The 12,052-nt window shown below is 53.3% G+C and overlaps 1 protein-coding gene across 1 annotated transcript in view; it reads left to right on the top strand.

Moving 5' to 3' along the window:
• Positions 1–6,303, top strand: part of SDK1 (sidekick cell adhesion molecule 1) — a 595,735-nt gene extending 589,432 nt beyond the window's left edge. The window contains exon 45 of the mRNA XM_012638907.1: positions 4,233–6,303. Coding sequence (XP_012494361.1) covers positions 4,233–4,493 — 261 coding nt within the window. The 3' untranslated portion in view covers positions 4,494–6,303. The remainder of the gene's footprint in view (positions 1–4,232) is intronic.
• Positions 6,304–12,052: the final 5,749 nt, after the last annotated feature.

Genomic DNA, 12,052 nt, shown 5'->3' with positions numbered 1-12,052 from the left:
GAGCTGCTCTGAATTATGCCTGAGTGGCACGTGGCACGTGCTGGGGCTCTTTCTGTTTCTCTGGTTAGAAATAAGAGGGTTTTCACCATTTCATCATACAGCTGCTTATGAGTGATATCAGGACTATTGTTCAAATCACATGTTAAAAATTGTTTTTGAAATCCAAAGAAACAGTTTTCAAACTCCCTCCTGCTCCAACCAACTTAGACCAACCCCTCGTACCCAATTAATTCCTTAATAATATTTGAGTCTTTCATCTTGCCAGTATAATACCCAAAGTGTTGAGATTATCTCTATTAGCTGCTTCCCAGGCATCTGTGCACCTTTAGAAACTCTCACAGTTGGTCTGACGCTGCATCCAATCACATTTTGTCCTCCTGTGGTTTCCTGGGAAACCAACACACATCGCTACTTCACATCACACAGGAAACTTACCAAAAAAAAAGAAAAAAAAAGACCCTGCAGCATTTCCTTTTTGTCAATAATTCTTACTCTCTAAAATACATCCTCATTAAAAAATAATAATATCATATAAATAATAAACAGCAGGCAGCAGGAGGAAGAATGGTATTTTAACACTGTGCTTTCTCCAGTAGGCAACAGCAAGGTCTGAGCAGGAGCCAGGAAGCCTGGCTTTTAGCTCTAACTCTGCCTGACATTTATTTTTTTTATTTTTTTTATTTCAGAGTATTATGGGGGTACAAATGTTTTTGGTTACAAGGATCGCTTTTGTAATGCTTGAGTCAGGGTTAAAAGTGTGCCTGTCACCCAGATAGTATTCACTGTACCCGTTAGGTAGGTTTTTGCCCATCCTCTTCTCCCCCTCCCCTTGCCTGATTTCCTCTGAGGTTTACTTCCTCTGCCTGACACTTATTTGTCATGTGACCCTGGGTGCATTCCCACTTCTCCCTAAACAAAGAACAAGAAGCAAAGGAAGCCTCTCTTTGTCTCTTGCTTCTGCTTCTTTCTGAACAATGGTTTGTTCTCTCAAATTGGCTTTTAGAATCATTTGGCTGGATTTATGAGCACGGGCTTACAGCTTTATTCCCCACACAAAGAATTCTTCCCTTCCAGATGCAATGTGAAAAATCCCAAGGCAAGATGCTGATTGGCTGAGCTTAAGTCACATGCCCACCCATTAGCCAATCGCTGTTTTCTGAGAGGTGAGCCATTCAGCCCACCCGGAAAGAATTGCTTCCTTCAAAGGGGTCAAGTCCTTTGTGGGTCCCAGTTCTTTCAGATGCATATGAGGAAACTGAATCCAGCAGCTCCTTCTCACGTTCTTCCACTTGAGGGTCCCTGGTGGGAGGGAGGTTGGACAGGGAGGATCCCAGAGCACCTGGGGATATAGTCTGAGAGGGTGAAAGTCGTAAACCTCCTATTTGATCTTCAGGTGATAATGAACCCTAACCCTAGTCTGTGAAACCTAGAACTAAATTGCTATCATCCATTCCCAGCTGTTGTGTGCATTTCTTATGAGAAAAGTGGTACCTTCGATGTATTTCAATATGTGGTCTTTTTCCTTAGCTTTAGGAAATTTGAATTCAAAGTCAGCGTCTGAAGAGGTGACAAACCCAATTCAGGGGCTGATAACAGATTCCTTTGGCTTCTTTCGGATGATCTTTGTTCTCTTTTCTTCCTGTCCTAGTTTGCACAGAGCTTTACCTTGTAATCCACCTCTAGGCCTCTAGAAAACAGATAAAGAATAAATCTTAAACGGTAGCCACAAATACCGATCCCTGATCTCTTAACCGAAACCCTCAAGGCCAGATATGTTTAAGAATTTAGTGTTTCTCGGGTTTGGGAATACGTCGTATATTATTATGTCTCATCCCCAGTAGGGTTGGGCCAGCACCCCATGATCAAACACATTGGTATTTCTGCAGCAAACCATGAGAACATTCACGCTAAATAGCCCACATCCATTCAGCTCAAGGTTAGCTGCTAAATTGGCTCAAGTCAGGTCAGGCTCGCCTTCAAATGAGTTATAGGAAAAGCTGTTGATTTTCAGAGCATTGTGGGCTTTAGAATCAGGAATCGGGGCTGTGGGCCTGCTCGGCTCATGCAGAGGGGACACCGCAGCCTAGGTCAGTTCCACGTCTGCTGGGGGGCCGAGCCCTCGGCAGGTCAGGCGCTCAGGCACTCCCACCTGGCCTGTCTCACTGAGCCTTGCTTCTTCCTCCATGAAATGGGAATCGCGCCCACGCCATAGGACCGTGGGCAGTTGCAAAGATTGTGCAAGTGCATCAATCTGGCGTGTCACCAGCATTCACTAAGAAGGAGCCTCGATGCTGTTGATCACCGTCATGGTTTGTGGAGAAGCTGGCTCTTGCCTCTGGGCGGTGTCAGGAGAAGCCTCTCTTAGCTCCGAGTGACTGTAAGAAGTAAGAAACAGAGGGACGCCAGGTGTATGCAGCGGCTGACAGCTTACTGTGCCATAATGCAAACAGTTTACACTTAATGTTCTGAAAAGTCCCCAATCTGTGACTTGTCGTTATTTTCATGTAAATATTCCAGTTAGAGCTAGATTTTCAGCCTGTGTCCGAAAATCCCAAGTGTCTCTGGCTCCCCCTATGTTTATGAGGGGCTTCCGCACAGCCTGGAGGCGGCTGCTCTTCCAGACTTCTAGGACGGATGCTGCTCCCCAGGTGCAGAACAGTTCACGGATCAGAGCTTCCCACCCGGGCACTGATGTGGGTAATTCATTCACTCTCTGACTACCAGATGACGGAGAGCAGCCAGCAGGAACATCGCTTGTAGCACCGAGGGACCCTCTGGTTTTACTGCGTCTCAGAATGGACCCTGTAAAAGGAAGGGATGCAGGCCTCATTCCCTTCCCTGCCCCACCCCTGCCAAGAGGCTGCTGCTCACACAGCCTGGGGACCTGGTTTTGCATTTTTCCTTTGAGAGTATTTTCATTCTGAAAGAGGTGCTGTGACTGGGGCCACAGCCTCCCGTGCTAAGGTGCAGAGAGGCCTGCACGTTGCACCGCGGCGCCCAGCCTGGTGGTAGCAAGGTGCTGCTGGTCCCCAAGCCGGGTCCTGCCCGCCCCACAGGTACCTCAAAATGCTGCGCTCTACCCACCACAAGGTCCTGTTCCCTCCTTGAACTTTGAAGGCTGGCCACCGGGTTTACAGACCCATTTTTGGTATCTGTAATGTGTCCGTAGCCCTCTGTACCGTCCACTCGGGGGGCAGTGAGGAACCTGCTCTGTTTTCAGGGATCTGGGACATGTCTTAGTGTTGGTCCCGATGCAGAGCCTGGACCAGCCAGCCGGGTTTTGTCCCCACCAGGTGGCTCCCCTACCAGCTTAAGAAGCTCCCAGGACCCTCAGGTGGGGGTTCCAGGGTGTTTCAGCCTGTCTGGGAGGATGCGGCGCTTGTCAGGGAAACCGGGAGCCCTCCACCCTCTTGGGAAAAGCTCCATTTGGCATCCATTTTCTCCCTTGGCAATCCTTCCAATGATTTAAAATCAACCTGAAAGACCAAAAAAAAAAAAAAAACTATAGTTTTGCTTTAAGAAAATGAACATAGAAAACACGTGAGCTCAATGTTCTTAATGGAAGCTACTGATTCATTTTATAAAAAGAAAACAAAAACCCTCAAAGGGACTGATCTTCAGACATCAGTGTGATGCCGATGCCCCATGTCACTTTTTCATGGTCGTGTGTTGAGGGACAAGGCCACTCAGCACCTGGTTGGGGGAGGCAGATGTTTTAGACATTTTGGCTCATCCAGGTGGCTTCATTTCTCGGTGCTCTCGCCACTGATGTCTCCGCAGACAGGACGTTACACCTTCATTTTTGAGGGAGGCCCCAGAGGCTGCACCGCTCTCCTCCCCTTCACGTGCGCATTCTCTCTCTTTGGTCTGTAGCTGAGCCTAAATCTCGATCTCAGGCAAGCCGAAGACTCCGCTCTGTTCCCCTTCTATTGGTCGTGTGTGTTCTGCACTGTAAGGGCAGACAGAGCACACCCTGGGGGCCGGTGGGCCTCTCCTGGCACGGGGACTCAGTGTACAGCTCTCCTGGGTGGGGAGGCCCAGCTCTGCACCCGGGACCAGGCAGGAGGTTTGCTCTCCTGGTGGCCGGTGTGGGAGGCCTAGGGTAGGGGAGGGGCTGAGACAGCAGGAAGGAGCTGGCATGTGCCCACTGCAGTGGCACCAATGGGCCTGCCTCCCACACCCCCAGGGGACCCCCAGCAGCCGTCCGCGCTCACACTGCCCTCTCCCTGCAGGCCACCGACTCGGACTACGAGGACGCGCTGCCCAAGCACTCCTTCGTCAACCACTACATGAGCGACCCCACCTACTACAACTCATGGAAGCGCAGGCCCCAGGGCCGAGCCCCAGCGCCGCACAGGTACGAGGCGGTGGCGGGGGCCGAGGCGGGGCCGCACCTGCACACGGTGGTCACCACGCAGAGTGCGGGCGGCGTCTACACCCCCGCAGCCCCCGGCGCCCGGACTCCACTCACCGGCTTCTCCTCCTTCGTGTGAGCGCGGCGCCTCTATCAGGGTAGATCGGATGCGAACACTCCGGAGTCTATTTTTGTTAAGACAATCAACTCCAATAACTGAGCTGAAATTTTTGTTTAAAAAAAGAAATTCTGATAAGTGATGGTTTTACCTACTTGTGAACACTAGATTTCAATTAGAAAGGTTTTTTTAATGGCTTTTTGTAACATCGCTGCAGGAAGCAGGTTTCTTTCCTTTTCTTTTCTTTTTAAGAGAAGGTGTATTTCACTGGTGCAATGGCTTGGCGCCGCTGGGGCCTGGGAGGGTCTCAGACCTGCCCAGCCTGGGCTTCTCCGTCTGAAAGACCAGCTGGGAAGGCTGGGGGGAGAGGAGAGTGGAGGGTCCAGTGAGATCGCAGAGCCACCCCTCGGCCGCCCCTTCTCTTTCTACCTCCTCTTCCGGAGAACCAGCGGCTCCCATTCTCCACCTCGGGACATCTTGTGGGGTGTGGAGAGCAAATGTCCCTACCCAGGCTCAGGCTTGTGGACCCAGCGCCATCCGTTTCTGAAATGTTCTCACTCAGCAGCGTCTAGGCGAGGAGTCAGCTCTGAGGTTCCTGCCGTTGGGGCAGCCGTGCTAAGGGGGCGCCCTCTGACCCCGGGGGCCCAGCTGTTGCGTTCCGTGTCATCCTAGTGGTGAAATATTCGGGGCTTTTCTTTCTTCCTTCCTTCCTTCCTTTACACCTGACAGTGCAGGAACAGGAGGCCTCCCCAAGGCTGGCAGCCACCGCGCCGGCCTCCAGCGAGCAGTTCCCTCCCGTGGACACACAGCACACGGCCAACTTCACGTAACAAGAGGAACTAAGACGGCGTTTGCAGAACTGCGTGTTATGTAGGAAGTGTGCATTGTTAACCAGAGTATTTTTTAAATCTTTTTATCTTTTTTTAAGATATGTCACATGAAATGAATGCGTCTTTGCTGTCTCCAGGTGCCTTTTTATTAATTGTTCAGCTTTGTACATGGGAAAGATGAAACGCAACAGTGTCTCCAAATAAAGCGAAACAGCTCTGAGAAAACAAGGTCCTGACTTACCTTGTGCACACCAGGCGTCTCTGTGCACGCCGGGGCAGTCCTTCCTTGTGTCTTCTTGCCCCCGCCAGCCACCTACTGCTTCTTGACAGCTGGCGCTGCTGCCCCGCCCCAATCTGAGGCCAGCTTTTAGCCTTAACAGGTTTTCTGGAAACATTGTTTTCTTTAATTGTCATTGCTTTGCTTTATCTTTTTTGGCTAAATGAAAATAGTTGGAACTACTTTGGAAAACTTAGAGCCCAGACGTGGCTGTGCCCCCAGCCACTATGATCCTGCCACAGATGGCTGAGCTGTAGGTGGTCAGCCCCTCAGCCCCGGGCACAGGGCTGGATGTCACTGGAGTGTTGCTGGTGCCTGTCGGGCGTGTGCCCCGGAGCTCCGTGAGGGCCCCACGCCCCCATCTCGCCGGCAGGAGCACGACACACTCAAGACTCGAGACCACTGTCAACACCCCCCAGTGCACAGCAGAAAAAGAGGGGTGCCGTCCCCTCAGGTGCCCTGAGGGTGGGGAACAGCTGGGCCGGCACCTGGCAGGTACCACCAGGGAGACGGTCTCCTGGCCGCGTGTAGAAAACAGGGTCTCTACTTGGCTATTCTCTTTGCACACCTCCCTGGGGGAGAGGGTGTGGACTCTGGCTTGATGTCTTGTTTCTCTGCTTTCAGAGTTGCTGGGTGTGGCCCCAGGAGACCAAGGAGAGTTTTGAGTGGGGTGAAAAGCCCTTTTCAGCCCTTCCAAAATTAGAGGGTGTGGGAAGTTTCCTTTCTCCCTCTCCTCCTCTCCCTCTCTCTCTCCTTCCTTTTCTCCTTCCTTCTTTCCTTCTTTTTCTGAGTGGAAGGGGAAACATTCTAAACCAAAAATCCTAGATGCTCTGCCCAAAGCCACTTCTGCGTGAAAGTCGCCAGCCACAGTGCAGTGGACAGAGCCCAGCTCCTTCCTCTCGGCCCCGGAGAGGGTGAAGGGGACAGGAAACCGCAATGTGAGTGCTTGGATTTCCGGCCGATGAGCAGTAAATGGAGAACATGGACAAACACTGCCTTCTGTGCACTTCGCTCTCTTAAGCCATAAGGACGTTGCTTTAAATGCTGGGGCAAAGCGTTGAGACGTCTTAGGTTGAAGACGATTTGGTTTTCGTGACAACAACATGACACTTTTGTTTCAGGCTCATATTTTCTGTATTCTCTCTACTTCTAGTAGACTTTGCTTTATATGGACTGGTCTGTACGAGGTTGCCCTGGCACCATGGCTGCGCCTGACCCCCCCACTCGGAGGGACTCTGTCCCGTGAGAGCCACCTGCACCAAAGGAACGGAGTTCGGTGTTTCTGGTTAGACTTCAGCCTCCCAGAGTGACATGGGCATGGAGAAGTGTCAATTCCTAACTTCTCATTTTAGGGAAGAAAAAAAAATTGCACAATAGGAAAATGAATATTGGATTTTAATCTCAGTTTTGAAAAAAGAACAAGCAAAATGTCTATAGCCAAGGCCAGACAGAACGTGCCCTTGCTGCCTCCTGCAGTGCTGGGAAAAGTCCTGCCATCCGGGTGCCTCGAGAAGGCGGCAGCTATGTCCCCGATGATGCTCTCAGACAGGTCATTTCGGATCCTGTTGGCCGATGAGCTGCCCTGGCCCTGCGAGGACGATGCTACAGAGCAGCCGGGAGGGGCCAAGCCCTGGGCACGGGTCTGCACGGCCCCCTCCTCCTGGGGCCCAGTGAGCCTCGAGGGCCTCCCACACATACGCCCACCCTCTGGGCAGCACGGCCCCGTCCGCCCCAGTCTTCCCTTCTCTCCCCTCCGTGCTTTTAAGGCACACTTGATTCCATGCCACAGCAAAAGAGGACGTGACATGGGGCACCGGGGAGCTGGTGAGGAGACGGGCCACCGAGCAAAGCACCTCCACGGCCCCGGGAGGGTGGTGCTCATTCTGTAAAATTCTCTGGATGCTGTGCTTGTACTGATCACGACCGGGCTGAAGCATGGTGTTTGCGTAATGGTTCGTAGCATGGTTTTTAGTTTTTACACTTTCTTGGCACATGGTGTAGTTATTCTCCCAAGGAGCAATGGACCTGCGTATCTAAGTGTGGCTCTCTTTAGTTCAGCATCCCTGTAGCATGGATCCCGTCCGAAAGGTGAGAACCATCTAGAAACTGGCGAACTGAGCTTGTCCGCTGAGGCACGTCCCCTTCCAGGGTCACCTTCTGGTTCAGGGAGCGCTTAGGTCAGTCCTGAAGTTTTCCCTACAACATTTTCTGAAATTGTGCGGAAAACCAGATCTCATTTAAAGAAAAAGAAAAAGAAAACAAACAACTCGTAGGAAGCTAGAGAGGTGCTATGGGTACAATTTTTAATAAAAACATTATTTTGTTTCCTTAACTGCTTGTGATTTTTTTAAGTAGTGATGAAACGACTTAGGGGGTGTTTGGAACATTCATGAATTCTAAGGCTGTAAACGTGAACCGCGGAAACGTAACCCCAGCGTTGCACTGAACCACACCCCCTTAACCTCGCCCAGAGCCCCCTCCTGCCGAAACGCAGGTGTTCACAGGCAGTGAGACGCCCCGAGCTGGAGTCGAGGTCAGAGGGAAAGCCACTCCACGGGGGCACCCTAGCCACGTGGTAGGGTTGTGTGGAGCCCCGAACCGTGTGTCCCCCGCGAATGGGCCCATAGCCCTTCCGAGAGCCAGCCCAACCCCACCCCCACCTGGCCAGACCACCGAAGACTTCACAGGTGCCCGGAAGCGGGAGAACTGCTCATTACTCGACTTAGCCTTGGCTGGGTGGGCACAGAGGGGTGAGCAAGGCCGCCTTCCCCTCCCAGGGGGCCCGGCCTCCCAGCGAGGGCCTCCCCGGGCTCACGGCATGCTCTGGGCCAAGGGGAATGAGATGAGGCCGTTTCCCTTCCCTTTCGAAGGGAAATTTTCAAAGCGTTGTCTGCCAGTCCCTGTGGAGAACCCTGGGCTTGTGTGAACCACAGCACCTTATCACCCGCCCCGCCAGCCCTAGCAGGAGGGTCTCTGCCCCAGCTCATCTTAGCGCCACCCGGGGGCAGTTAAACGTCCCCGTGCCCAGGCCACACGCCCACAATCTCTAGGGACTGGACCCAGGCATCCGGTTTGTTTTGAAAGTTCCCCAGGTGATTTTAGTGCAGCCAAAGAAGCTGTGCGTGGGGAGGAGGAGGGGTGGCCCTGGGAGAAGGGGGTGGGGTTCCGGCCTGGCCAACTTTGCCCTTTGCTCCGGAAATAGTCGCTGCCACTGATAAGCCCTAGGTAAGAACCTTTCATTTTTCTCTCTTTTCCCCGCCATTGCCCACCTACCTTCCACCCCTCCCTCCATGATGCGAAATTAAAATCTACTCATTTTCCACCCTCTCTGGAATTTCTGAAATGGCAGCTGCCATGTAAGAGCTGGTTTACGGAACACGTGCCACGTGCGGGACAGTGCTCTGTGTTCTTTGCATTTGTTAATCCAGAGAGCCCCACCAGGACGCTGTGAGGTAGGTACAGCCGGGTCCCATTTTATAGATGACGAAACGTGCAGAGAGGTGGAGCCATTTGCCCAGAGGTAGCCAGCTGGCTGGGGACAGATCCAGCTCCAAACCTCGGCAGCTGGGGGAATCCAGAACGGGTCCTGGGGTCCCTAACCACTGCACTGCACGGCCTTGCAAGAGGCTGTCTGCTCTCACCTGAGACCCCTCAGATCCACGGGCAGTCAGAGCCGGCATCACTGCTGCAAACACTTGGCATAAAAGGAGGTGGGGCTCAGAAGGTTAGGTTTTCCCCACATCATCCCCTCCTGTAATGAAGAGAACGTACGTGAGTTCGGCTGGCACGTGTTACGCAAAGACTTGCCACCATCATCATCATCGTCATTATTACTGAAAAGTTAATGGGAGAAGATTTGAAATGCAACCATTTATCACAGAGGAAAGACATCTCCACTATCTTGTTGGATGACAATTAGTTAAAAATACCTGCACGAGAAGGACAAGTGGCCTTGGTGAGAGCAGCTGCTGAGCTGGGGGCAGGGCGGGGCTGCGGCTTCCCACGCCACACTCATCTCTCCCGCCCCGCAGCACCCTCGGGGCCTCAGGGCCTCACCTGTCCCCTGAGAGGTGCCATATGGGAAACCATTCTTTGGGGCCACCGTTCCAGGCCACGAGGCACCAGGTGGCCCGAGCCAGGCTCATGGGGTGGGCACTGCTCCCTCCTTGGAATGAGAACCTCTCGAGCGGGGAAAGAGCCAGTCGGAGGCTCCTCTGAGGTTTCTCCTCTGACGTTCCCTGGCTCTCCAGAGCTGCCACTCCACCTGCCAGTTCCCAAGCCCGGCTCCTGTCCATTTGTCCAGCTCCCAAAATCCCCCCCGTAGCCTGAGTCTGTCACCTGCGTGTAACCAGAGCAGCTGCTCCTTGCACCCTAAGGAGCCCCCGCTGGCCCGAGCTCTGAGCACAGGCCGTGCCCTTCCCTCTGACGGGCCCCGTGGAGGCACCAGCACAGCTCTGGCTCCGGCAGCAAAGCCCCAGGAAGGGCCTTCAGCTTTCGGAGCAGCCGCCACACACCCTGCTGTCCCGCTCAGGAGGAAAACAAGGCCACATAGTGAGCGTGCTCTCGAGCTGCACAAACCCGTGTTGACCCTATGGAAGGGAGAAGCCAAGTGTCAGGAGCTGTGCAGCGTGACCGTGGGAAGATCACCTGTTTGCACTGTCGGCAGGTGAGACCCAAGGCGCCAAGCACATGGTAAAGTGAGATGCTGTTTTGAGGTTGGTGACAAGTCTTACCAAACTTCCCAAGAAAATCAAAACTCAGCATGGTTGTTGCCAGTTTCTGTTAAATTCACAGTTAAGCTTTAGAGGTTTGGTTTTGTCATGAAGTGGAACCGTTTTGAGATACTTTATTTGGGAACCACAAACATTCTGATTCAACAGCCTGTTTCTCTAAAGTGGTTGGCTCACCAGGAACTTATTTTAAAATCATTTGAACATGTCCATGGCTTTGCTTGTGCAAGTACTTCACGATTTGCCAAAAATTCTTTCCCTCTAATGGCTTAAGTCAATTAACAGCCAGCATGGGCGAAAATTCCAAGCTGTTAATTTTGGGTTCTGTGGTCTTAAAACATCCTGCTTCTCCTCAGATAAGACAATATTCTGCAGTCATTAAGCAAACCACTACATTATGGGGTTGAATTCGATCCAGACTCAAATATTTTAATTTAAAAAAAAATCACATTTCCGAGGCATCCTAAAAATGCTCCATTTCCATGGGTGTCTCCAGCCGCCACCAGCGTATTTGGTCTGTGGCCGTGGTGGGTCCACAAAGCCCCACGGGGTCTCCAAAGGGAGGGCAGGAGGGGAATCCTCAAAGGAGCTTCAGGGTTTACAGGGGGAGAGTCACTCGTGTCTCTCCGTCTCAGGGAACGTTTTTTTGAGATCACCCACTGCCGAGGAATTGGAGAACAGAGGTGAGGTGTGACAGAAACCAGGTGGGAACAGACACGGCCCTGGAAAAGTCTCCAGGTGCATCTCTGATGGGGATGGGGGCTGTGCACCCTCCTGGGCTCCCCGATTTTGTCACCCCCTCAGTGGCACCCACCCCTTGGTGGCCCCACACAGCCCCCGGCCCAAGCTCCCCCATCAGCCTTTCCCACCACCGCGCTGCTCTCCCCACCACTGATGTCCTCTTCTGTCTGCCTCTGGCCTCAGCCTGTGCCCCTCCTCTGCCAGGAAGCACCCTTCCCACCCCCTGTGGCCCCAGCCAGTCTGCTCCTGTGGTCCCCGAATGCCCACTGTCCCAGGAAGGCCACACAGTTGGATTCCTTAGTGGCTCCTTGCACCCTCCCACGACTAGGCCACAAGCCCTGTGGATGAGTTGCCTTTTCTTCCACATTTGTGCCCCCAGTCCTGACTGTGGCAGACACCCCACGTGCTGGGTGCTTCCAGAAACCAGCATTCATCAGATGCTACCTGCTTTGCAGCCTGCCTGTCACCAATGCCGGGCTCGTGGTAGGTGTGGGTGCTATGTGCTTGACCAGCTGAAGTCCCGTGGGGGACACAGATAGGGCCCCTCCCCAAGCGCCTGTTGAGAAAGGACGCCGTGGTTGCAGGGAGGGCTGACAGCACCTTCAGGGTCTGCCTTGGCTGCAGGGGCTGCCTTGCCCAAGGCCCCCCCTCCCTGGGGCAGCCACGTGGCTGATGGAGGTGGGCATATCAAGGCCTGGCCATTCGAGCCAGACACAAGATAACTCTGGCGGGACATACTCGCCCTGAAGCTCCCAGAGGGGTCCACATCACAGCTGGCCTCCACCCAACCCTGCCCCGGCCCACAAGTGTGGACACCTTGCACGCCACGCTCCCTCTGAGGGCAGCTTCCAGAGACCCTGCCCTGTGACGTGGAAAGGCTGCCTGGGACACGAGCACAGATGCCCTCGGGAACCCTTCTCTGCTGGACTTGCCTGCCCTGCCGCTGAGGCAGCTGCCTGCGCATTGTCTGCCATGTGGGAAAAGCCGGACAAGAAAGGAAAT

The sequence above is a fragment of the Propithecus coquereli genome, unplaced genomic scaffold, assembly GCF_000956105.1.
Source record: "Propithecus coquereli isolate 6110/MARCELLA unplaced genomic scaffold, Pcoq_1.0 Scaffold137, whole genome shotgun sequence".
Lineage (NCBI taxonomy): Eukaryota > Metazoa > Chordata > Mammalia > Primates > Indriidae > Propithecus > Propithecus coquereli.
This window is presented reverse-complemented; position numbering and strand designations above follow the sequence as displayed.